General features: G+C 43.9%; 1 protein-coding gene across 1 annotated transcript; it reads left to right on the top strand.

Annotated features, from left to right (window-relative positions):
- The first annotated feature begins 8,719 nt into the window (after positions 1–8,719).
- ETS2 (ETS proto-oncogene 2, transcription factor) lies at positions 8,720–23,892 on the top strand. The gene is made up of 10 exons (XM_075431941.1): positions 8,720–9,031; positions 12,236–12,307; positions 15,373–15,493; positions 17,369–17,488; positions 17,902–18,102; positions 18,913–18,996; positions 19,841–20,083; positions 20,225–20,488; positions 21,165–21,283; positions 22,240–23,892. Exons 2-10 carry the CDS (start codon positions 12,236–12,238, stop codon positions 22,453–22,455), a joined length of 1,440 nt encoding a protein of 479 aa, XP_075288056.1. The 5' UTR covers positions 8,720–9,031; the 3' UTR covers positions 22,456–23,892.
- Positions 23,893–26,129: the final 2,237 nt, after the last annotated feature.

The following is a 26,129-nucleotide window of genomic DNA, read 5'->3' as shown; positions in this document are numbered from 1 at the left end:
TTACGATCTATGGGACATATTACACACAATCCTTAACCTTTTTTTTGTTTGTTTTTACACTAGGAGACACTGCTACTGCATAAATGCTGGCCCTTGGGGGAGAGAGTCCAGCAAGTCCCTGCTGGCAAGCATCTTCACAGCACTGCCCCAAATGCATTTGGTGTTTGGAAGCTGCCAGCAGCAAACAGCAAAAGCTCAGCCAGCCTGAGGCAGGGCTGCAAGCTGCTAAAACACTGGGAAGGGAGAGAGGGTCCAAGTGCAGGGAAAGGGTATTTAAAGACGATTGCCAGCCTTAAACCCCGGCACACACTGGGTGTGGGTTCCCAGAAATGTGAGGTTTCTGTGAGAGCACAGAAGGAATTTAAAGAAGGTGAGATCAAAATCCCTATCTTTTAAAATCTGTTCAGTTTGTTTCCTGCATGGCCAAAGCGTGTGTTCCCCTGAGATAAGAGCTCCACAAAACAGCTAGTTTCTCCTGGGTTTATTTAAGAACATCAAAAGCAACAGAGGTTCTGCTTAAAGACATGCGATAGAAATCAGCAGAGCTCGCCTGAGCGGGACCCGAGAGCATATTGCTTCCAAAGTTCAGTTTCCATATGTGGGCAGAGTTGACACTGTGATGTGGGTAGCAATCACTTGGATGACACCGATAAAAAAGCAAAAGAATGATTACTGTAAAGGTCATAGTCAACTATATATGGTCTTTTAAAGACTTTTGGGCAAGCATAAGCTTTCTTTATAAATCAGCCACGTTACGAAAAACAGTTTGCACTGAGACAAAGGAAAGAGATTGCACTACAGAAAAAAAGAAATGATGCGGACAACTTATTTCTCCCCTAATTAAAAGATTTCCAGTGCTGGGAAAAGGCACAAAAGCAAACAATTCCTACGGCTGCTTATCTGCCCAAGGCCAGAGAGCAATCCATTTCACACCTGCAAGTGAGCAGTGACTCCAGAAATCTCGGTGCTGTCAGCAGGACCAACTTCTCAGCTACAGAAACACTCATCTGTGTGAGGAGAAAAGTACATCTGGCCCACAGAGGGGATTTTGTGCTGGTGGGGAAAAAGCTACACCGAGATTTGAGTGGAAGGGAACTGCCTACAGTGCTCTCCCGCAAGCTGAAGCCTTTGCTTGATGCATCCAGAGCTTCACCAAAACCCACCGTTTGTGAAAAACACAATCTAAAATAAAAACATGTTAAAAAAAAAAAAAAAGCCAGGAGTAAGAAGAAAGCAAGGTTTTGATCAATCATGACTAGTTTTTGCTTTGTTTTTATAGTGTTTTCCCAAAATACACCTCAATAAGTATTTTTGAAACTGATTTTGTTGTTCCTGTGGGGGGAAATAACCCAATGCCTCAGCTCCGGCAGATTCTCGTGGGCTAAGAAAATTATTTCCCCCTTGTCTTACGCCAGACCAGCACAGGCTGTCCCTGTCAGTGGGCTCGCCGGCCAGTGTCAACGCAGTGGTGGTGGCTTCAGCCCTGCATGCCATCACATGCCCGCAGAGAGCTTGCAGTGTCCAGGCTTCGTGCAGGGCCAGGCGGCCGCCGTCGCACAGGACAGGGACATGCGGCCACACGAGTGGCCGTGTCACACCCTGCAGGGATGTCTGTCTGCTGAGGACGTTGCTAGCAGGGCAAGGGGACCACAGTGCCCCAGGGCTTCTGCCACTAACAACGCTGTACGTGGGGTGAAGCAAGACTGACGGTTTGGCCCCAGTTTGACACTGGTGTGGGATATCAGCTTCCCCGATGCCCTATAATCCAGTTCCCTCCAAAACCTAATTATTTCAAACTCCAAATACAGAATTTGCTTACTAGGGTCGATCAACACAACTAAGCTCACTTTTCACTCTGCTAATAATATTCTCACAAACAGCATTGTTTTCAAGATCCCTGGTATATGGCATATGTCATGTGTTCTCCACAAATATTAGCCATAGTCCTGCCCGTCCCTTCCATATTTCTCCCTCATTTGCTGTTACGACAAAGATAGTCTTTAATGAATCTTAATGACTCATCTCAAATGTTGTTTTTTTGCATTCTGATAAGCAGTAGACGGGATGACTAATAGACTACATGCAACACCTAGACAACGTGAGCAATTCAGTGTTTGCTTAAACCATATTAGATACTGATAACAGATACAGGCATTGCACCTGCTCCACTGTAAAAAAAAAAAAAAAAAAAAAAAAAGAGGTGGGGGAATAAAAGAAAGAAAAAAAAGAAACCAGGACAGAAGATACAGCAACTGCTGCTTATATTTGTATAGAGCAAATTTATCTTGTCTGTGTTCCAGAGAACGTATGTTGTGGCTGTATTAAAGCTTTCGTCTCTTGTAAAAATGACTAATTTGACATTATGCCCCTGGGGAAGTAAAAGAAAAATCACAGCCAAATTGGCTAAGATGGAGCAGTGTTTCACAGAGAAGATGTCTATGAATCAAAGACAGGCAGTTTTCCAAGTCTACCAACAAATGCACCAGTGGACACAACAATGTATACATCCAATTTCAGCTAAAACTGGCACTGTCTTTCCTTTTCCTCCTTCTGTGAGATTGCAGTTAAATTCCTTGAGATAGGAAGGCCTGAACAGGTCTTCCAACAGAAGAGCAGGTCAATAAAATAGGATATAGTTCTTGCATAAGTGTTATTTTAGTCAAGGCCACTCAATAGATGATTTTTTGCTCTGGACGCTTCAGGCTGAGATCATCAACACAGAATGGAATGAATGATCCTGACTCCAGGTCTACCCCTGAATTTTTGCTTAGGTCAAGAAAGAGGCTAGCAACTTCTTCCTCACTCTTAGTACTGAAAAATGCATGTCCTGTAGGTCCCAACACACAGCACCTGCCAGGCCCTGAAGGAATTTCAAAATATTGTGTAAACAGAGATATTCTTCTTATTCACTGACCACAGTGAGACTCACTGGTGCTTTTTATGTAAAGACATGTATATGCACTAAACATGCAGTAAGAGGGACACATGGATGAAGTCATCGTATTTTCTTGCCAGAAAGAAACAAGTGATTAGATATGACTCCGTGCTCACTTTCTGTGCCACAAGATCTGCCACCATCCAGCGCTTGGCTTGTACTGTTCACTACACAAACACAAGCCAATGAGATAAAAAAAGCAAACTGGGAATTTGCTGTGGAAGGTTAGGGGTGAGAATGAAGTAGGTTGAGAATAACGAAGAAGGTAACAGAAAACACAAAAGATGAACAAATTGTATTATGCTGGGGCTTGGGCACTCACACGCAGGAGTATCTGTCAGTATGAAAGAAAGGATCTTCAGCCGCTGCTCCAGAAATACACCCAGTGCTCACACAGACAGCTCCCACTGGCAGAAGTACAAACGCGGCAGCAACAAGCACGGCTTCCTAGCAATGGGCTCTCCCCTTCTGCGGCGTAAACATCATTATCAATATACATAGGGCTAATGTAAATTTTTAAATAGTTTTGACAACTTACCAAGGGCCAGCATGCAACTTTTACAGCCACAGAAGAATGATGCAAAACTCCTATATTTTTTGGCGATGGGAGAGAAGAGGGGAACCATACCTCTCACACGATGAAGTACTGCCCTTACTGATACAAGAAGCATGCCGCTGCCCACATCACCGGGAGAGCAAATGCGGTGATAAAGGGAACATCACAGTGATTAGTGAGTTGAACAGGAGAATTGTAAGCCTGTACACAAACAAGGTAATTCTTAAATGAAGCCAGGAGTACCTGAAATGCCGTGAATAAAAGAAAAAGCTCTGTTGCCAAAGGAGGCTCAAGTGCACTTTTTCGAACACAGTCATCCAAAAGCCATTATTAAACTCTGCTGTTTCTGAGTACACTTGGCCTTAAAATATTAACATGTGTTTTTTATTTTATGCCTCAGAATGCATGAAATTAATTAAATACACCCAAAATGGTATGAGCAATCTCTTAAGCACTAGCTGGTTTAACGACTAATCTTCTGCTTTAGTATGAAAGGTAAAGACTTCGTTTTTTCAGTCATATGAGACATCATGCTACAGTTCATGTGTTAGGCATCTCTCCTGTCTACTGGCAACATTATTTGAGGCACGCTTGTAACATTTTCACTTAATTAAAAAATCAGAAGCATAAGGACTTCAAATTTTTATACTTTACAGAGCTGGCAGTTAGCTTAATTTCCTTCAGTTTTATGACGGTGAAATGTAGCTCTTTATGGCAAAAACGTAGCAATTTCTGTTACTGCTCAAACATGCTGACAGAACTTTGACATAGTATTTTTTTCTCCACAGTAATTATTAATGTTGGTTTGCATGTGCTCAGAATAATGACACGCACATGAATAACTTGCTGTACTTTGTGACTCACCAAGATGCCTTCGCAGAAATGATCTTGGTCACACTTTGGGCACCAAACACCGTGGGGAGAACTTTTCAGTGGGGACAGTCAGCGGTGTTTTAACTGCAAAGAATATACATCTGAGTGAAAGGCTGTTTGATACCCCCCCCCCCCCCGTTTCCCCAACCCCGTATAAATATTTTGGTTTAGTTGTGTTTGAATGGCGGAGTCAATGAGCTTCATCCTTTGTTTCAATCATAACAGCACCTTGTTTGAAGTTGCTATTTCAAACCGAGATAGCTGGGCTTTTATTTTTCAGAGATGTTATTTCCTGAGTCCCTTTAAGCTGTGATCTTATAGACAGTCACTACTGGAGCTTCATTGCCAATTGTCTTCTGGGGGCAGAGACATTGGGCCTTTTCTTTCAAATTCAGGATGACTCTGTTTATTTACGTTACTGAACGAAAAACGAACAAGGAAGCATCCCTGGTACTGCGGGGAAGCGAGGAGGAGCAGGAGGAGGCGTGGGCCTGTCAGCCAAACCGTGCTTCTGAGCACCTACCAGCCCCCCGTGCGGGTCCCCCGCCAAGGGCTGCTCCAGCCCAGCACAGCCACGCCACTCCCCACGGCGGCAGGAGGAGGAGGAGGAGGAGGAAGGACACGTGCATCCCAAACATACCCAGGCAGAGGAGCCGAGCCAACATGCAGATGAGTGCGCAGCGCATACTTTGACAGCACGACAGGGTTTTCACTCCTGTGTGTCCTCTCCCAGTGGTGCAAGAGGAATTCTGGAGGAGTAAGTCATAGCCGTGCCGAGTCCTGGCTGCAATGCAGCTCTTCCACATACCTGCTGCCTCGCATTCCCTCTCTGTGCTTTAAACCTCTACATTTTTAGGATCTCATTCCCCTCCTTTCTTGGCCCCAGTGAGAATATGGTGTGCAGACGGAGTGAAGCCCTTCCCTGGGGTGCCCTGACCATCAGCTGCTGCTCTCCTCCTCCTGCCTGTCTTTGCCAATGAACTCACAAATCAGCACTGTAGCTGCTTGAGTCAGAAATACGGGGCCCAGCTATCCCCTCAGACCACCATTCATTGCTTTTAGTGCAAAATGCCATGTACTTACATACTTTACAAAAATCTAACAAGTTCTTTCACCTGAATTCACTACAAGAAGGTAACTGTCCGGCATATTTCTGAGACGCTATTGCAGAGAAAGGCAACTAAAAAAAAACAGAAACTCTCCCTCAGCACTCACTTGAAGAGTGGTTCATCTTTCAAACAAGACATTTATGAGCAAGGACTGAAAAAAAGTCTTATCTATCATCTGGACTACCACAGAATCCCAGTACAACGACTCTGCAGCAATTTGTTCTTTAGTCTTCATCCCTTTTTGTTCCTTTTCCCTTTCTAGCCACTCCACTCTGGAGTACCACAGCCAGTTCTCCCTCACTCCTTCAAAAAAAGAAAGCACCAGTAGGTCTGCAACAACAAGAAAAACAATCTCAAAAATTTGCAGCATGGTGCTGATACCATGATTATTCTTAAGCCTGTACAGAACTCCCCCTTTTGTCCCTACCGCTGACAGTGTGCCAACACACACGCATAGAAGCACAGGTCAGAGCCCAAGGGATCGTGAGGAGGATGGACAATTCCTAAAATAGAACAAAGCACACAGGTAGACTACAGAAGCAAAACAAAACCAAACCTATTTATTCTTTGACTCTCTAGCTTAAAGGTGTTACGTTTTGAAAATGAGCAGTGCAGAGGGATCACAGAATTACAGAGCGACTTGGGCTGGAGAGGAGCGCTGCAGGTCTCTGCTCCAACCTTCTGCTGGGCTTGCTCGGGACTTTGGCCAGTCAAGATCAGAGACTCTCCACACACGAAGCCTTCACTCACACTGGGAACGTGAATTTCCAAATATCCAGCTGGCATTTCCCCTGCTGCAACTGTGCACCTCTGGAAGAGTCTGGCTCTTTCTTTGCTCTAACATCCCATTAAGTAGATGAAAAGAGCAACGAGGTTCCCCATTAGCCTGCTCTTCTCCAAACTAATGAAACCCAGCTCCCTCAGCCCCTCCTCATATATGATGTGCTCCAGCCCACTAAGCATGTACCACTTCTAATGGAGCGGCAGTGTATTTATATACTGACAATAAGCATTATTTAATGAAATTAAACACTCTTATGTAAGAAGAATTACTCTAAAAATAAGAAATTTTAATAGAGCGAAATATGTCCAAGTTAATAATTTTGCTCTGGATCCCAGAATATTAATTTAGCAAGAAATAAATAACTCCCAGCCTTTCATCTTATCTTTTTGACAGATGTTTCCTCTATATAAAGGGTGGCATAATTGTTTTTGTCAGTGTTATAATTAAAATTGCTATGCAGCTGACATACAGTTTTTAATGGTTTCCCTTAGGTTCGTAACAGATGTTGCCTTATTAGATGAGGTCTCTCCTGAAGTAAGAAATGCCACTGGCATAATCAAGACACTTCCTCCAGTCCCTCAAAGTAGACCGTCACAATTTGCCTGGTAACATTTGACCCCGAGGAACGAAATATATCCCACTTTTCTAAGGAGAAAGTTATCTGAAAAGCTTGAAAGAAATACTAAAGAATCTTACTCCGGGGTAACAAGTTGTATGATCCAGCTTCTGTTGTGGCCAGAAACAGCTGGAAAACATAGGAGGGAGCCCTGACAACTGCACCACTGACAGCCAAGGGACGTATGGCTTTTTAATGGCAAAAATAATCACAGCTTAGGCACATGGTGAAGGGTCAGCTGAAATCTGGTGAGCAACTGAGAAACAGCAGTTGCTGGGCTCCTATTACAAGAAAAGTTACAGCTAGACGGCACAAGTGTTAATTTGAAACGGGAGTTAGTTTAAACAAAGCGAGGTGTAATAGAAAGCCTAAAGAACAGCTTTTTCAGTGCAATTTAGGTCCCTGCTGTCCCCTGAAAATCTAGAGAACTCGAGGGTGGAAGCAAGAAGAAACTGTGGCTCCAAGCTTGTTTTCCAGGGTACTAAAGGCAGCTCCTGCATCCTCTCTGCCCATCCACTCAACCTCTCCAGGCCCTAGGGAGGAACTTGCTTCGACAGAGTAGCTTTAATGCAAAGTTACTCAGTAGTTTCGTGGCGTAGGACTCCTGTTGACATCCCAAGGGCTACCAAATGCTTTCAAGGCCTGAGGAACACCAGCTCTGCTTTACTGACTGTGGTGCTTGGATCTGCAACTCACAGGCCCAAACTGTCATAGCATCATAGAATCGTAAAGGCTGGAAAAGACCTCTAAGATCATCAAGTCCAACCATCAGCCCAACACTACCATGCCTGCTAAACCATGTCCCGAAGTGCCATATCTGCACATTTTTCGAACACCTCCAGGGATGATGACTCCACCACTTCCCTGGGCAGCCTGTTCCAATGCTTGATAACCTTTTCAGTAGAGAAATTTTTCCTAATATCTAATCTAAACCTCCCCTGATGCAACTTGAAGCCATTGCCTCTCGTCCTATTGCTGGTTACCTGGGAGAAGAGACCAACACCTGCCTCACCACAGCCTCCTTCCAGGCAGTTGCAGAGAGCAATAAGGTCTCCCCTCAGCCTCCTCTTCTGCAGACTAAACAGCCCCAGCTCCCTCAGCCACTCCTCAGAAGACTTGTTCTCCAGACCCCTGACCAGCCTCCTTGCCCTCTTCTGGACACGCTCCAGCACCTCAGTGTCCTTCTTGTAGTGAGGGGCCCAAAACTGAACACAGCACTCCAGGTGCGGCCTCACCAGTGCCGAGCACAGGGGCACCATCACCTCCTTGCTCCTGCTGCCCACACCGTTCCTGACACGTGCCGTCGGTGCAGCTCCCGCATGGCATCTAGCTTCCATCCAGAGCTCCTCGGAAGAGGTGTAGAAGATGGAACATGACGTGACTGCTGAATCTCCGCAGTAGCAAGTGTCAGAGTTTACTTGTGAAGACGGACTATTTAGCCAGACGCCTGGACTTTATGGGTTAGTTCTCCTAATCTCGTCTACCTCGAGGACGGCTATTAATTAAAAGCAAGCACGGAAAACGTCCAGCATCAATTACCTCCTACACGGCCGGGGGCGGAAAGGAAAATGAGTCTCTGAACGAGCCACGACCGCCTTTTCCCCTCCCCGGGCCCCGCGGCCCCAGGCAGGGAGCGGCCGTCAGGGCCGGGGGAACGGGGCAGCCCCCGCGGGCCTGAGGAGCCCCGGCCGGTCCCGCCGCCGCCGTAACGACGGCGACGACAACAACAACCGGGTCCGCGGCGGCGAGAGGGGCGGGGCTTGCGGGGAGGCGGGCCCCGCCGCCGCCGCCACCGCCTCCCCCCCTCACCCTCCCGCTGAAGAGCGCCTGCGAGGGCGGGCGGCGCGGCACAGCGCGGCACGGCTCGGCTCGGCTCAGCTTGGCTCGGCTCGCCTCGGCCGGCAGCGCCCACGCACCCGCCGCCGGGCGCCCGCCTCCTCTCCCGCCCCCCTTCCTCCTCCTCCTCCTCCTCCTCCTCCCGGACTCTCCGCTGGGACCGACCCGCCGCCGCGGCTGTTGTTGGCCGGCTCTGCCGCATCGAGGATATTTCGGCTCCCGGAGGGGCAGCGGCGCCTGGCTGCTTGGACTCCGTGCGCGGTGCCGCCGCCGCCGCCGCCGCCGGGGAGGGACGCGGAGGAGCGTGCGAGCGCCGGGCCAGGTGAGGCGGGGGCGGCTCGTCGGCACGCACCGACCCGCTCCGCCGCCCGGGGGGGATCGGCGTGGCCCCCAACACCCCACCCCTCCCCTCCGCGGGCGGGGGCGCGGTCGGGCCCCCCGAGCGACCTCCTGGGGGGCGATGGCGGGAGCCGGGGCCGGGCGGCGGGCGGACCCCGGGGGCGGCGGGGAGCCGGCGGGGCTGAGCCCGGGGCGATGGTGGACGGGGGTGGGGTGGGGGAAGGGGTAATGAGCGGCGCGCGCTCTGGATTTGGTTAGGACTTTAAAAGGGACTTAAAAAACGTTGGGCTGTGTGATCTCCGCGTCTCGCTTTTATGTGGGCGAGCGTGTCGTAAAAGCCGTGCCCGCTCCCCTCGGTGCTCGGCGAGCCCGGCAGCTGCGCCGGGGGGGAGGGGGGCGGCGAGCAGTGGTCTCTTCGCCGGTCGATACGGGAGCTGTTTTGTTGAGCCTGAATTTGCCGATTAAGAACAAATTAAACACCCGAAAGAAGCGGCGGAGATAACGCTGCGGACGCTGGCGTGGTGTGGTTCTCGGTGCGGGTGGTTCCCGGCTGACCCCGGCTGCGGGCAGGCACCCGGCTGTTGCTGGAAAGAAGCCGGTGGGAATCGGGGAGTATCGGTTAATAAGTGCCTGATCCTGCTGACCCTGTTCTGGTTCACCCGCTGGGCTGCGCGGGGGTGTCGGGGAAGGTGTCCCGCCAGTTAAACCAATTACAGCTGGCAAGCAGCAGTCGTCAGCGCCAGTGGGGGAGCTGGAAGCCGAGGCCCGGTCGCACGGGGCTGTCGCTGCGGTGGCTCTTCTGAACTCGAACAGCGGCTCTCCGAGTCCAGCAGAACCCTTGGTGTCAAGGAAAGCCGTGGTGCCTTCCCAGTCCCGCGCGTCCGGCGATGCCTCTGTGAGGGTTTTGGATCTCGGGGCTGGGAGCTTGTACTGCGGACGGGGAGAAAGCCCATGTACAGTGAGCGAAGGCTGTCGAAATTCCTAATGGCGTGAGGGATTGGGTTGGAGGAGGAGAACTGGAGTATTACAAAACATGCCAAACATCTTCGCGTGGCGTTAGACCGAACCTCGATGTGTAGTTTTTCGTAAGCTGTGCGGCGCGCCGGCAAGGCCACAGCACGAACGAGCAGCCTGGCGTAGGGAAACCGCGGCTTGGGTTAATGAGCAATGCCGTGTAACGAAGACTTCGTATAAACCTTTTGTCTTGGGACCCTAAACATTTCTAAAGAAACAAAAAAAAAAAATCCGGGAAGGAGAGAATCGCAGTCCTTTCAGTCAGTGGGGAAGTTCCTAACAGGATTCCTGTAGAGGCCGGGATCGCACCGGAAAGCGTCAGAAATCTTAACTTGTAGTCCTAACCCGGGATCAGATCTTAACTCACAAATATGTGCAATGCTTTCACAAATACTTTCCAATTGGTAAGGCTTGCAGCTAGTTATCCCGAGACACCAGGGCAGATTTCAAAGACAAAACAAAGAGTGTGAGAAATTGCCGTGTACTTTTTCAAAAGCCCAGCCAAATGCGAGGATAAAGAGTTGTTTAAACTGTGGCAAATTTAATGAAAAGATTAGGATGCTTGCCGAGTGAGACTCATGCTGTGTAAAATTCTTTGGTGCTCAATGAGATGTGTAATTTAGATCAAATATTTGTCTGTGCTATTTGAGGTAAAAACCATCATTCAGTAGATTGCACTTTTGGGTACCATTAATGAAGTGTAAGTTGAATATTCCTTTCATAGTCAGTTGATTTATTTTATTTCAATGATAAGCCCCACACATCTGATAACAGTGAAGTTGAAATGGGCCTCTCGGGTTAAGGACTCTTGATTTCGAGTGATCAGCTATGTAAAAGGCTGAAAGGGTTCCTTGTCTTTGGCTGCTGGATATTTTTATTTTCCAGTTTGCTTATATGGACAGCTTTTGATTGTGTTGTCACTTTAACAGGCTGGGCTTACGTTGTTAAGCTTCTGGTTTGCCATCTTTTTCTGAATTTAAGATTGTGTTTTGGTTTCTCCTTGTGTTAACGTGGCTAATAAGAGCACTTGTTTGTAATAAGCGATCACAGTTTTGTGGAAATATGAAGTGTCCTCTGTGACTATTTAAATACAAATGCACGTTGTCAGGCAGTTTCTGTGGGGCGAGAGAACTTAGCCCAATGCTATGAAAAAGGAGGAGAATCGTTGTGAGACAGCTTGCTGCAGTGTAGTCTGATAAGGCGTCATCCACCAACACCTGAATTGTAGCATCATGGTAAACCTGAACAATGGCCATAAAACTGGCTTTATTCCTTATGTTTGATCTCTCCCATAGGTCAGTAAAACAATATGAATCTTATCGCTCTTTTCCTTAAGCGATACATAGGAGAACAAGTTATACAGGCCTTGCACAACTTTGTTCCTGGTAATACAGGCAATGTGGTATAGCTTTGACTTCAGAAGCATGAGTGTATTGATGATGGTCCTATTATCAACTCTTTAAAAAGGGTGTTTTACTGCATAAACCCTTTTTAATTAAAATTTAGGCCCTCTAAAGCTTTATATGTGCTAATCCAATGTTTTCAAGATGTGCAGGATAACACGGTTTGGAGGTGCTTTGCCTAGTAGAGAAAGCAGGTTGCTAATAATGGGTATTGACTTCAATGATTGTTCTTAAAGGGTGGAAGGGGTGAATGTTAGTACGTGAAGGTGTATGATGGTGAGCGCTCCGTCACTTCTCTTCCTTCCATTGAAAGCCAAAGTCCAAAGTGAATCATGGCATGTGAGCAGGAATGTACTAAGTAAAAACGGCACAAAACTGAATGTTTAAGATAATAGGTGAAAGCTGGAAAATATCTCAAAGCAATAGATAGTTGTTGGGCAAAGGACTTCTGTAGGCTTTTCAGACTAACAGAATAAGGTACTAAAAGCCCTCACACTGGGTATTGGAAGCTAACAATCCTCACGTTTGCTCATTTCGTAAAACTTTAACACCAGCGATACCTGTGAAAGGTCTTCCAGTTAAAAAGCGGCATGAGCAAGATGGGAATTGGTCCCTGTGTGGTCAGGGTGTGAGCAATGAGAAGGAAAGGTTTCCCTGTGTCTCAGTCCGAGAGCTGTTCTGTGGCCTGCACTGAAGCAGTGAGACACATGTGTTAACACGCTTGATTCCTCGGTAGCAACGCTTTTCATGTGAGCCCTCTCATTTTTCAGATGAGTGATTTTGGGATCAGGAACATGGATCAAGTAGCTCCGGTGTCCAACATGTACAGAGGAATGCTCAAGGTAAGTACTCTTGAGCTGTCACCTTCTAAACCCATCTGGGGCATCTCCCAGCTAATGCATTTATTGTGTTCTTAGTAATGCTAGCACAGGAGTTGTATAACCATGCCAAGGTGAACACAGATATTCAGGCTTTAATTGCTTGCTTGTAACCTCTAATCTTCTTTTAGAGTATTCCCACTGAGTTCAGCAGAGATGTGAAAAGCGGAACTGAAATAAGAAGGTGTAACTCTTGCACCCCCAATCCTCTCCCCTAAGGAGGCTCCCTCCCTCCATCCCCCACATCCTAAGAATTTGAAAGTAAGAGGCAGACGACAAGAACTGAGCTCAAATTCATTGGAGTTGGTGGAACTTCTGCCTAAATAAAGGTTACAGGATTGGCAGCAGGGATGGTCTTTGTCTTTAACTTGATGAGACTGGCAGAGGGCTGTTCTGATATGACTGGTTAGGTCTGATTCATTCAAGAGCATAGTATGAAAAAAAAAAAAGTAGATTTTTTTGCTTACATGCAACTAAGTGAAATGGACATACAGTACTTTGTGAGAAACCATCAATAGTTACTAAATATATTTTGTCTTTAGGTAGACTGTGTCTGTTACCTTGTTTTGCAAGGAACTTACAAACTGAGGACAGATGAGAAACAGACTATGAAGACTCAGTCTTTAAGGGCTTCCCTCCTCCCCGTTCATACAAGTTGCTTTTTAATCTCAGTATCAATTTTTTACACAGCATTGATTAAAGTAAGCAAAATAAAGGTTAGGAAGACACTTTCTGATCTCACTAACTTTGAGGAATGTCCATGTTTTGAAGAATCAGTTAGTGAGACTGTGGTGTGCTAACTCCTCTGATGTTTTATGTCCCCTCTTAGCTTTCTCTCTTGCGCACAACAGCAAAATCCACAAGAGAGCCCCCAACTTAACAGCTGTGTGGTCTTTAACACAGTGGTTGTTCTAGGCAGTTACCCAGTGTTCAGTTGTCATGTAATCAAGTCAAAATAGAGACCTGTATTCTACTGTTTTGTAGCTGTTCATATTTCTTTTTGTTTTGTTCTGTAATAATGGTGTATGTTGGAAAGCCAGATAAAATGGTTGCATAACTGATAGGGCAAGCAGAATTTATTCTACATTGGTTTTTTCCGCTTTTACTACTATCAAACCAAGAACCTGCTTAAACATTAATTTTGTCCTTTTTGAAATATGAAACTAGCATGGTATGGATTTTACTCATTCGCATGCCACAGCATTTTTTCCAGTGACTCAGGATAAGGGTCAGCTATTTACACAAAACGCAGGAGTTTCCAGATTGTGTTGAAAGAACTTGCCCTTTCTTTTAGGTACTAGCGATGAGTCAGTGCTTTTATCTAGTAATGTGTAAAGAATCTTTTACTAGCAGATTTGGCAATTGTTATTAACTTGTTTCATTTGAATGTGAGTCTTTCCATGGGTTTGCTTTGACTCTTTCTTCCAGTTGTGTTTGGCACCTGAACCAACTGTACACAATATGTCAGTGCTTAGTGGAGATTTCTGAACCCAGTTGACCCCTAGAGGCATGATAGTGTTTATTTTACCAGCTTTTTCTTCTGTTGAATGTGTGCTTGCGTAATATATACACTAGGATGCATTGCAGTCTGTTGGAAAATACAACTAAAAAATTATGATTCCTACTGGCTTGCTAGGGTTTGTGTAGTGTGGGGAGACTGGGAAGGAAGATGACATGCAGCACATAAAAGGCATCTGTTGCAAAAAGACTCTGAGCCTCTTGAGACGTTGTGGTGACATAGAAAGGAAAGTTGGGGAATGTGGGGAAACATTAATACTTATTTGCTATTCCAGAAACGTAGTTAAGGTTGCTTTTGCATCACACATGAATACTGCCCTGAAAAATCTTTGCCTTGTCCTTGGCTAAATTCTCTACCTTGGCATAAGCTGGCAGACCAGTGCATGCCTGAAATAAATAAGCATTTACAAGTTGCCTTTGTCTCCAGCTCCCTGAATTGCAGTAGCTGCCATGAGCAAGCTGTAGCTTTCCAGAACAATGTTCTATCCTCAGGTGCTTTTACAAATCTCAGTGGCAACTTTTATCCATCCGTGCCTCTAGATTTTATAGATACGGTTTCCTTGTGACTAACAGACAAGTTGCATAAGTTGTTTTTAAAGTTATTTCCTCCTCTGTTAACATTCCCTCTGCCCCCTGCAGACTAATGTGGCTGGGGGATCTAGTAAAAGTACTAGTATTTCTAGTGTACACAATTGACACAAGTCAAGTTCGAAAGAAGTTAGGTTTTCAAAATATAACAGTATTTATTGAATGTTGCCAATATATCAATAGAAACCACTTTTATCAGGAACATTTTTCAGTCCTGTTTATCCCTTTCTGTATAGTGAAACTAGCAGTGTTTCACTGAGCATCTGAGCACTTCAAAGACTGCAAAATGTGGTAGCTGGCAAACCCAGTAACTCAGAAGTACAGAAGTCACAGCAAAGAAGTAACATCTTTCCTCAAGTCCTGTAAAGCTGGTTGTATAGCTTCAAATTGTGTGGTGCAGATTAAATTTTTCCTTTAAAAAAAGAAAAAAGCTGCGTAAGTCTACTGTAGGTCTTGCACTGGCAGTTGTTTTTCAATAATTTACTGATCCTGCCTCTGCCATCAAGTATTCAAGTGGATAGTCAATTTAAAGGGTTAAGGAAATACGGATTTCTCTAAAATATACCTGGAAATAAAAATACGTGTGTATACATATACATAAACACACACACGTGCATTCTTTATTGTTAAAAGCCTCAATTACAGGAAAACAAAGAATATCCGTACTTGGCTTTATTGTAACATGCAGAACATGCCACCCACCTACCACTGTGGTCTGAATGTTGGTTGTTTTGTATTCACGTACAAGAAGCTATGCTATCATTGTGCCTTTTATTTCAAAGGCACACGTTAGGTGGTTCGAGATAGTGGTTGTGCATGATCTCCAAATCTAGGAACCTAACTCAGCCACTTCCTAGCAGTGAAGCTGACAGTGCTGTAGCAAAATGCTCACATTGTTTTTTACTTATTCTGTTGCTTTGCAGCGTCAACCAGCGTTTGACACCTTTGATAGCTCAAACTCTCTCTTTGCTGGATATTTTTTCTCACTAAATGAAGATCAAACGCTTCAAGAAGTGCCAACAGGATTTGATTCTACTTCTTACGGTAACTCTTTCCTTTGTTCCTTAGTCCAGTCAGAAAGAAATACATTCTTACAAGTGCAACATGGATTTCCCTAAAAAGAAGTGTTTTAATACACAGACTATTAGTCCGTACTTGATTTTATCCATTGGAGTTGCTCTGCTGACAGTTGCTGTTCCTTGTGCTGAAAAGGAATGGGAACTGGGATTCAGTAGCCTAGTAAACTGACAATCCATGGAAGAAGACTTAGTAGGTAATAAAGCAGAGCCAAGAGAGTTTAATCTTTTTAATTAAACAAAAAAATATACATGTATTTAAACTTCAATTATGGTTCAATTATGGATGAGATGTTGCAGGTATTCTGCACTTCTTTTCTTGACAGTCTGGTGTTAAATCCCATAACACAAAATCTTTGTTCCCTTTCACTCACACACGCACACGCACACACACACCCACCCCCACACACACACACACACCCCCTGCATTTGTTTTACACCTTACCTTGAAAAAACAGGGGTGGGATGTTTACAGATTTTTTGTGAGTGTGCATATGTAGGACCTATTAAAAATTCTGTACAAGTCCTTGCCTAAAATCCCTGACAAAACAGCGAGTTTTGTCCAAAATGTAAATATTTTACCTAGTGCTGCCTCTGTCTCCCCTTAGGATAGGGGAAAAAAAAGCCTCAAACATGTGAAAACCACCAGTCCTTTGTTCTAATGTGATTCTAATCACTCACCAGCTCTGGTCAACAAAGCAAGTCCTAGCAGATATTGAGGGTGGGTGTGGTAAAACCAGAAGTTAAGCACGGGCTGGTAATGAGCTCCACTTGGTGGGTCAAGTGGAGCCTGTAGATAGTCCAGGAGAACAAGAGGAGCCTGCACAGCTTCATGAGCTGGCTTGGAGTCTGCCAAGTTCATCACCTTTGTATACCCTGCCACTGTTACATGCCTCTAACATAAGAGAGCTCCTTCAAATGCAACCTGTGTGAGAGTTCTCAGAGGTTCTCAAATGTTCAGGGATGCAGTAGCAAGTTGGTTAAGTTGTCTTCAAATTACTCCTAGCTTAAGGACACCAATCACAAACAAATTATCAGTAAAAGGTTTTCTAATCTGAAACTTCTAGGCAGTGGGGTTGGCTTTCTTCAACTTAGTTCTTCTTTCAGAGTAAAATGAGGCATCTTCTGATGAAAATTGCCCAATAAGAAAGTCTGAACAGCAGCCAAATTTGTCCCTAAAATGGAATCTACTTGCAAATTTAAAAATCGGTTAAGTAGATAAGTAATTTGTACTGGCATAGGATGATGCTGACTTGGGATTTTGTTACATTATTTAGGCACTGGCTGCCAGCTTGTCACCAGTCACGCTTGTTTGGTTCAGACGATAGAATAATCCATTGCACCGTTTACTTGGGTGACTGAGATGCAGGGGAAGGTCTGAAATGCAGTCTGTTGGAAAGCAGTGTTAAATAGCGCAAGCTGGTTCTTCACAGCCCTACGATCAATTACTTAGCTCTCAAAACAATTGAAGACTGTCTGGAGTTATAAGGAAGTCTGAGGTCAAACTATAGGTGACAAACAAGAAAAAAATAGTAGTAAAGTTTCCTTACAACAAAGGCACTTTATGTAACTATGAAGAGTGAATGAGGATCTATATCATGGATAGCTGCAAAGCTTTAGTTTAGCGTGATGCAATTTTATCAAACCAGTGGCACAGAGATAAGTCTTTGACTTAATCTATCAGAAAATGGATCTGTGCTGTTTGTTTCTGTTCTTAAAGTACCTAGTTTCTAGCATCCTTTTATTATTCTTCAAATAGCACAGCAGAAACCTGTCGCTCCTTTCACTGGCCTAAAAGTTAACATATCTTCTTTTTCCCCTCCACCCCTTTTCTTTCTTGTAGAGTCGAACAACTGTGAATTGCCTCTGTTAACCCCATGCAGTAAGGCTGTGATGAGTCAGGCCTTGAAAGATACTTTCAGTGGTTTCACAAAGGAACAGTGTCGGCTGGGTATCCCAAATAGTAAGTGTTTTCTATTTATAAGCTGCTTTTTTTTTTTAATGCTAAGGAGGAGGCTGAATAGCGGCTCTTTCAAAAGAGAAAGAATGATGTCAGTAGGAAATACAAGAATGGATCCTATGTGAATCTGGCACAGCTTGACTTGGAAAAACCAGATGCTGGTATTAAAAATGGAGAGCTTGTGCTTTGGCAGCATAAGAGAAGATCAAGTAAGCTGAGGACATCTCTGATTACAAAAAATAGAGGACTGGGTTTTTTGTTTTTTGTTTTTTTTATTCAAGAATACATTCATTCTGAATTCATCTAGAACTAAGTAACTTGGGTAAACAAATTTTTTCATTTACTGCCTTCTAAGGAAGATTATTTGACAAAGGTCAGGAGCTATGTCTAAATGCTGGCTGCTTTCTGTCTTGCAGATCCATGGCTGTGGACTGAACAGCAAGTTTGCCAGTGGCTTTCATGGGCTACCAATGAGTTTAGCTTGGCAAATGTGAACTTCCATCAGTTTCTTATGAATGGCCAGGACTTGTGCAACCTGGGCAAGGAGCGTTTCCTGGAACTGGCACCTGACTATGTGGGTGATATTCTGTGGGAACACCTGGAACAGATGATAAAAGGTAGTTACAGGGCCAGAAAGAGCTTTTGTTTTAAAGCTTTTCTGACAGAAACAGAAATGGAACTCTTTCAACGCTTGTTACACTATGAAGGGCTTTTATTACATGTGTGAACTCAAAATGAACTTTAAAACTTGGTTATTAGAAACATTATTGGAACTATTAATATATCCTTGGTATGCAAAGCACAGATGCAGACATCTGCAGAAATTGTTCCATGTTCAGGCTGAGTACCTACTGCGGTCAGGTGTTATTTGGAATAATCATTGAAATCAAGGAGATTAGGATAAGGCTACTGTAATGCCCCATTTTAAAAAAAAAAAAACCAAAAACAATAAAACAAAAAAACACAAGGGTTGAACATAACTTGTTCACTTCCTACTTCAAGGTTTTGGGTTTATTCCTTTAATATAATATTTTGAGGTAATTCGAGACTACTAGAGGTGTCTTAGGTGAACGCAGATGGTATTGCTAAAACTCTACATGCAGTGCCCTGTGAGTTCTATTGAGTTTGGAGTGTAATGTTCAGTAGTTGCATACATTAAGGACTTGGACCTTAAAACACACTGAAATTATTGTAGTTTCTAAGTTTTATGTTAAAATTCGATTGATGTGATGGTTTTCAAGCCTGTTGAAGTTGGTTAGGTTTTTTGGTGTGGTTTTTTTCAAGAGAGAATACATTGCAGTGCGTTAGTAAAATTTATGTGAATGATCACCCCAAAATACTCAAGAGTGCCACAAAAAGCTTCTGACTTACAGGTCAGATGTTTAAAATTGTGAAACCAAATTTTTTTTTCTACCTCCTCTCCCCAGACAGTCAAGAGAAAACGCAGGATCAATATGTGGAGAACTCTCATCTTACCTCAGTTCCTCACTGGGTCAATAATAATTCCTTAAGTAAGTACTTTAAGAAATTTGACATTTTGCATCTCTCAGCTTATTCTAAGTATGTCACAGATCCCAGTTTAAAAATAAAATTTACCCACCAGCATAGTTGGTGTGCTTGAGGAGAACACTGCAGTTGCTACAGCCTTCTTTCCTCGTAGTTTTAATTGTCTTAGTTTTTCCTAGTCTTTCCTAGTATGTTTATTGTTAAATGTCATAGTTGTTTAATTGTCATCTAATTCATATCAGAAATCTTTTGAAGAGCAAAGGCTTTGAGAAAATCAAATTTCTTCTTGGTACACCAAAGCCTACATCTGTGGAGCAGAATGACCACTCTAGCAAACAGAGTCAAAAACTACCCTCACCGGGGAGCAGCAGGAGCTATGTTTAGGCCGTTTTGAAGGCTGTGGAAGTGTAATAGAGATTCTGAAAGTGTGTGGGACGCAGTGCTAGCTCCCTCTGATTGGTATTGTATTTCATTCTACCACAGTCAATCTCCAGCTCAACCTTATTACACCATTTAATGATGAGAGCCTTACTCAAAACCACTTAAGCTTCTCCAGCTTTTTCTGTAGCCCTGTAGCTTCCTTGAAGAGCAAACAATAGACATATTTGTGGTCGGCACGTTATAGAGGGAGACTTACAGAATCTGATTTGGAGCCCATTAGAAAGGGATCTTTTTACTGACTTCAGTAGCTTTTCCAGTAGGTCTGTAGCATGTATCATTCTTAGTCAGATTTTCATGGGAAAATTAATTCTTGCTGGCACAACTGTAGTGAGGTGCTGGAGGTGTATTAGTCTGTTTAAGGGTCTGCAGGGAAAATCATCTAATTAATTCTCTTACTTCTTTCTTCAGCTGTTAATGTGGATCAAAACTCCTATGGTATGCAAATGCCTGGATACCCTAAAGCCCTCAGTTATCCCAAACCCAGTCTCCTGACTGACGTCTGTCAGACTTCCACAGGACCCAATCTCCTCAATCCAGAACAAGAGTTTTCACTGTTCCCTAAAACCCAAGCAGATGCTGTTGGTGTGAACTACTGTGCAGCAAATCAAGATTTCCCAAGAAGCAATCTGAACTTGCTGATAGACAATTCTGGTGAGTCATCATCTGTATGATAACCATGGGTCCAAGGCCATATTCTGTATGTCTTTTCCTCCTTTGCATAATTTATATATACAAGCTAGATTGAGGAGGAGAAAAAAACCCTAACTTTTTTTATTTGTTTGTTTTATAAAGGTAAGCTTAGAGAACACGAATCTAGTGACAGTGGTGCAGAAAGTTACGAAAGCTCAGATTCGATGCTACAGTCCTGGAACAGCCAGTCATCATTAGTGGATTTACAGCGTGTGCCATCCTATGAGAGTTTTGAAGATGACTGTAGCCAGTCCTTGTGTCTGAGCAAACCTACAATGTCTTTCAAAGACTATATTCAAGAAAGAAGTGATCCAGTCGAGCAAGGGAAACCAGTTATACCAGCAGCAATTCTAGCTGGCTTTACTGGTAAGTAGCGAAGCAAAATGGTCACTCCTCTTCTTGTGTAACATCGATATTCTCAATAGATGTGTAGCCATGGTGATAAAAGTTGTACAGTTTTAAGGTACGCCTTACACTTGGTCAGAGACCACTACTCATGAAGAGTTTGAATTTGAAATGTTACTGAACAAAGTCTCGTGGGACTATCCATCTACAGCAAGAACAGGCAGGCACATCAGAATGTGTGAAAATCAGATGCGCTTTTTGATCTGTTTGAAAGAGGGGAAACTTGGACAAAATCTCCCACCCTTGGGGGTTTAAGATGTTGGCTTACCTGTGAAGACCTTGTTTTTGTAGATCTTGGTGGAATTGTTTTTCCACTAGAATGTTTGCCAAGGCAGGGACTGCAGGACAGGCACAAGAGCTTGAAATGCAGCTGATGGGAGGTGGGAGTGCGGGGTAAGGGATGAAAGGGGAAGGCGTAGATTGTGTCAAATCAGATCCTGTATTTCCATGAAAAAGCTGACTTCATTTCTGTTATAGAGAAAAATAACTTCTTTCTGATTTCTTTTTATAAAAAAGTGTCAGTCAGAGTAATTGCAAGACCTGTGCTGTGATATGAGTATGGTCACGTACATTGGTTGTGGTAAGAGCTTGCAGGAGTGTTAATCATGGTTTCTCCCCACCCCCTGTCTCTTAACAGGCAGTGGACCTATACAGCTATGGCAATTCCTTCTGGAGTTACTGACTGACAAGTCCTGTCAGTCATTCATTAGTTGGACTGGAGATGGATGGGAATTTAAACTTGCTGACCCAGATGAGGTATGTGGCTAATTGCGATGGACAAAAAGACTTAGGGTCTGGTCTGCCACCTGTGGGCCCAATCGCATATAAAGCGTTTATAGGATCAGACATTTGCTGAAATCTCTTCATCTGCAAATGCTTTACTGTACAGTCAGGATTGCTGTGGGACGTTCCCCCCCTCTTCTCCCAGCCAGGGATAGCAGCGTTTGCCTGTAGTTAGGAGAACATGCTGTGTAGCTTGAAATTTAGAAGTAGTGTACACAGTCAGTTCTCCTGACAGTGTAGTACTGTAGATTAGCTTACTGAATGTAGTTGGATCGACAACACCTGGCATTGCATGAAGACATGGGGAAAATGCAGTCTGTGTATCGCCGTCCTTTTAGGTACACAGCAAATACAGTAATGCTGTTTTTGAAATATTTTTGGAACTTAAAGCTTTAGTCATTAAAAATAAATACAATGCATTTTCATTTTATGCTACTGTTACCAGTAGGAAAGTGATTGTATTAAGGGATGTGATTTAAGGTCCACTGGAGCCTTTTTTAATAAAAAAAAAGGGGGGGGACCAGAGGGGAATCACTAACTCCCAACATACTTCATATCATTCAACTTCCAGTTAAAGAGCTGTCCATACTGCTCAATAGCAAGTTAGTGGTCCAGTGGTGTCTTCAGAGGGAAGGCTGTATTTCCCTTAAACTTGATCTCCTTAAACGTGATTTTTTGACCCATCCACTACAAATAGCAAGTATTAGTGAGAAGTGTACCTATCATCCACTTTCTCCTGAAGCTGCTGCTAATTGTCTTGGAGCATGTTCAGCTGAAGGGTCAGTCACCAACTTTTCTCTGATTTTTGGGACATCCAAAGCAAATAAAATGCTCTGACTGAGAAAGGGTTTTAATAACTGTGTGTATCAGCCACCGACTAGAGAACATGAATAAACCCTTTGCATTTTGTTTTCTTTTTGGACTGACAGGTGGCACGGAGGTGGGGAAGGAGGAAAAACAAGCCAAAAATGAACTATGAGAAGCTCAGCCGAGGCCTCCGCTACTATTATGACAAGAACATCATCCACAAGACATCAGGGAAACGCTACGTGTATCGCTTCGTGTGCGACCTGCAGAACCTGCTGGGGTACACGGCGGAGGAGCTGCACGCAATGCTGGGGGTGCAGCCTGACACGGAGGACTGAGCCTGACGACGTGATGCTGCAGGGGCGAAGATCACGTGTCAGGGCTGTGTCTGGGAAGCGTCTGCGGTCAGTTCTCCTGGCTGTTCAGATGGGTGCAACTGTGGGGAAATAAGGACCTTAACCGATTTTGTAACCAGGGAGAGCTGGAAGGAAGTGGCCTTATTTCATCAGTGGCTTCGGGTGTTGCCATGTCAGGCACGTGAGCAGCATGGAAGTCAGCACAGACCCTAGCTCTGTCAGGAAGATGTGGAAATGCTCTTGGGTTAAGCATTTCGACTACCTGTACTGCCGTATAAAGCGTTTTGGCTACTTACACTGCCATACAATAATGGGTTGGCTTTAAAACCAAAGGTTGGATGAGAAACCAGTGATGCAGCAGAAGTATTGCTCAGATATTTTAAAATACCATCGTCCTTGCTTACACCTTATATCATGCGATTTATTTAAAAAAAAAAAAACAAACAAAAAACACGACAGACTAATTTATGTTGAATGACCAGTAAGGAGAATTGTATTAGTTTTGTTCTAAAGCATGTTTTATTATTATTATTACTTCTCCAGAAATGTGCTGCATAGGTACATAAACACTCTGTGTCCAAAACCAGATGTAGCAACCATTAACAAAAAACACCCTTTAAAGGAGGGAAGGAAAATCATACCATTTCAATATTCAGTTTGTATATATTCTGTGATTCTTTTTGAAACTGTAATGTTCCTATTTAACAGATACTGTATAGTGTAAATTAAACTAATTGTATGTGTGTTTTGAAATAGGACGAATGTAAACTTATCAAATGGTTCTTCTCATGTTTGTCTAGGATACACAACCTTCTGCAAGTATTTAATTGGCCTGAGAGACAACATAAGTGCTCTGTATGCATGCATATGGTATCCCTATGATATGAAATGGGGGGGAGGGCGAGGGAGGGCTGGCTCAGTATTTTGCCAAGACTGAAGCTGGCAATTCTTTGTGCATTTTGGCATTTTTACAACAAACTAATGTTACATTCTGGGACATAAAGGGCCTGTTTGTGGTTTCTTCTGTAACTGAAAATGAAGATATTAACATGGATAAAATTACCTTTTTCCTTTATAAATGGCATAAGTTTTGCAACTTTTATGCATGTCCTTTTAAAAAAATTTATATACAAGCCTTATTTTTTCAGTTGACTTGTCTCTTCTTCCTGCAGTTTATCCTGTATGATTAAAATATGAATACTATTTTTGGAAATAACTGACTCCTTTTCAAAGATCAGGAGGGATTTATGTAGCAGCTATTTTTACTGCAAAAAAAAAAAAAAAGAAAAAATCACTGGAAAAATGTACTTTGTAAGAAAGCTTTATTTTTTATCTGAGCTTGATGTACATTTAAATGTGTTGTACAGTGTGAGAGGTTTAAAAATATGAGTCGATATTAAAACCTCTTGAACAAGAAAATAGTGCATGTGCTTTTTGATTTGGAAACATTTGTTTATTTGTTGGTTCAACCCTTGTCCATCCCACTCGCACCCCCCAACCTCTGCAGGTTTAAAAAAAAAAAAAACCCAAACCAGCCCGTCTTACAGCTGTAGGGAGCTGCTTGGAGAGAATTTTGCAAGAATGCTTAGGCTGATGGTCTTGAACCAAGCTGAATGAATGCAACCACTCTGTGTTCAGATATAAATTCAAGTTCATGCCTTTCTGCTGGGCCTCTGAGGGGAAAACTAGCAGTTCTGTACTGTCCTGTGAATCGGCATGTAAACTGATGGGTAAATACACGGAAAAAGAGAGGCATGTTAAGACTGCTCGTGCTTAAACTGTTCCTGATCCTACGCTGTGCAAAGGAACCCTACTGTACTATCTTTAGCTCATACTCTTCTCTGTCTCTCCACTTTACAGGAAAGCAGGAAGTAAGGAAACATTTGCTCTTCATCACCTGTTCAAACAGTAGAAAATATAGTTATTAAAAGAAATACTGCTTTCCCCTAATCTTCTTGATCTTTCTATGAAACTGCAGGTGTGTCTTGGTGTTGCTTTCATTGTAATCAGCCTGGTTTGGCAGCGTGTTAAAAATCTGGAGAAAAAGGATGGGGCTTTTTTGAGAATGTGCCTTTCTAAATGGATGGAGCTGAAAGAGTAGGCAAGCTTCCTGCAGCATGGCCCTGTCTTCTCCAAACGGTTGCAGACACTTTCAGCTTTACTTTTCATTGTCCCTGTAAAGGAAAAAAATCCCACATCCTTCCTCTGTTTACGTCAGCCGCTGCTGCAGTCCTGGATGCATCTCAGTGGGTGCTGGCCCATGGACTGATCTCACACTGGCGATGAAGCAGATGTGAGGGTGTAGAGAGCTGCCATCCCCTGAGCTGAGCCAGAACTTGGCATAGAGGTTAAAAAAAAAAAAACCCAAAACCTCAAACCAACAAGCTTTCCTAGGCTTTGGGTAACACTCTTAAAAAGGTACTGCTGCATATTACCTACCTTTGAGCTGTGACCCTAACAAGGGGAGATACCTTATTTTGCAGGAAATAATGCATGCTCTGTCATGTTGAATGTGTTGTTTTCCCCTGGATGTCTTTCTCACACCATGGCTGCAAAGCCTTAATCGTCCTCTCAATCTCTACAAGTTTCATTTTCAATCTGTTTTCCCTGAACACAGAGCTGTTTCTTCATTTAGACCGAAAGCTTCGTTTCCTCTTGTGTGCGTGATCAGTGTTAGCTTCAACCTAGAGACTAAGGGGAAGTTGTTTGTTTTGCTTCCTCAGCAGAAAAAGAAATTTCATGACAGCAGAAGCAATGAAGTATCCTGATACACACAACCCATGCTAGCATATCTTCCAGAAGCAAACCCTGCTATCCTACACTGGGTCAAGTCAACGCAGCGGTCCAAGCTGTAACCCAGTGTGACCCAGAATACAATTATTAAAGGATATTTTGTCACAGTGCACACAGAAAACACCACTCTGTTTTCTCAGCCACCCAGCGTCAAAAGGACTGTAGAAAGTACTCTGGCTAAATTCTTCACCTTCTTCAGGACATGCTTCCCTGGCCTTCCATCTGCCAGCTTTCCTCATGAGACAGCAGTCAAAATAAAGTCTTGCGCTTGGCACCTACCCATGGTTGGCATGTCACCTCTAAAAACGAAGTTCAACTTCAAAGCCTTCTTTGCTCTTTTTTTTTTTATTTTTAAAAAAAGTAGAATCCCATTCTCAGTAAAACAACACCTCTGGGTTGGGAAATATGTGATCTACAAATGCTCAATGTGCAGCAGACTATTTTGGGAAACATCTGTCTACTTCACCCCATTCTTACTCTCGCTTTAAGTCTCAGCTGCTGGCCACCATCAGGCACAGGTTAGGAGCATGAGAAATGGGGCAGATGATGGATCACTTATACCAGTCCTGTATCTCCACCGGTGGGAGGAGGATGGAGTAAACCTAACCACTCTCTGCTGGTCCATTCCTGCTGTGATCCCCCAGCACCCCCTGCAATGTTCAGCCTGTTGGAGGGGACAGCTTGCCCATTTCTTTTACCACTGACTTAAGGACTTCTTGCCTTGTCCAACCTATAAGGAGGCCCCTTGGCTTGACTGACTTGTCTTCAAGCGTTGGAGACCAGGACCTCACCCAGTGTCTGAGGTAAGATTACACCAAGGTTTTGCTCAGCACCAAAACAAAGTTCTCTTCTCGGTACCCTTC

This window comes from Opisthocomus hoazin, chromosome 1 (genome assembly GCF_030867145.1).
Source record: "Opisthocomus hoazin isolate bOpiHoa1 chromosome 1, bOpiHoa1.hap1, whole genome shotgun sequence".
NCBI lineage: Eukaryota > Metazoa > Chordata > Aves > Opisthocomiformes > Opisthocomidae > Opisthocomus > Opisthocomus hoazin.
The sequence above is the reverse complement of the archived record's forward strand: the minus strand, read 5'-3'. Positions and strand labels throughout refer to the sequence as shown.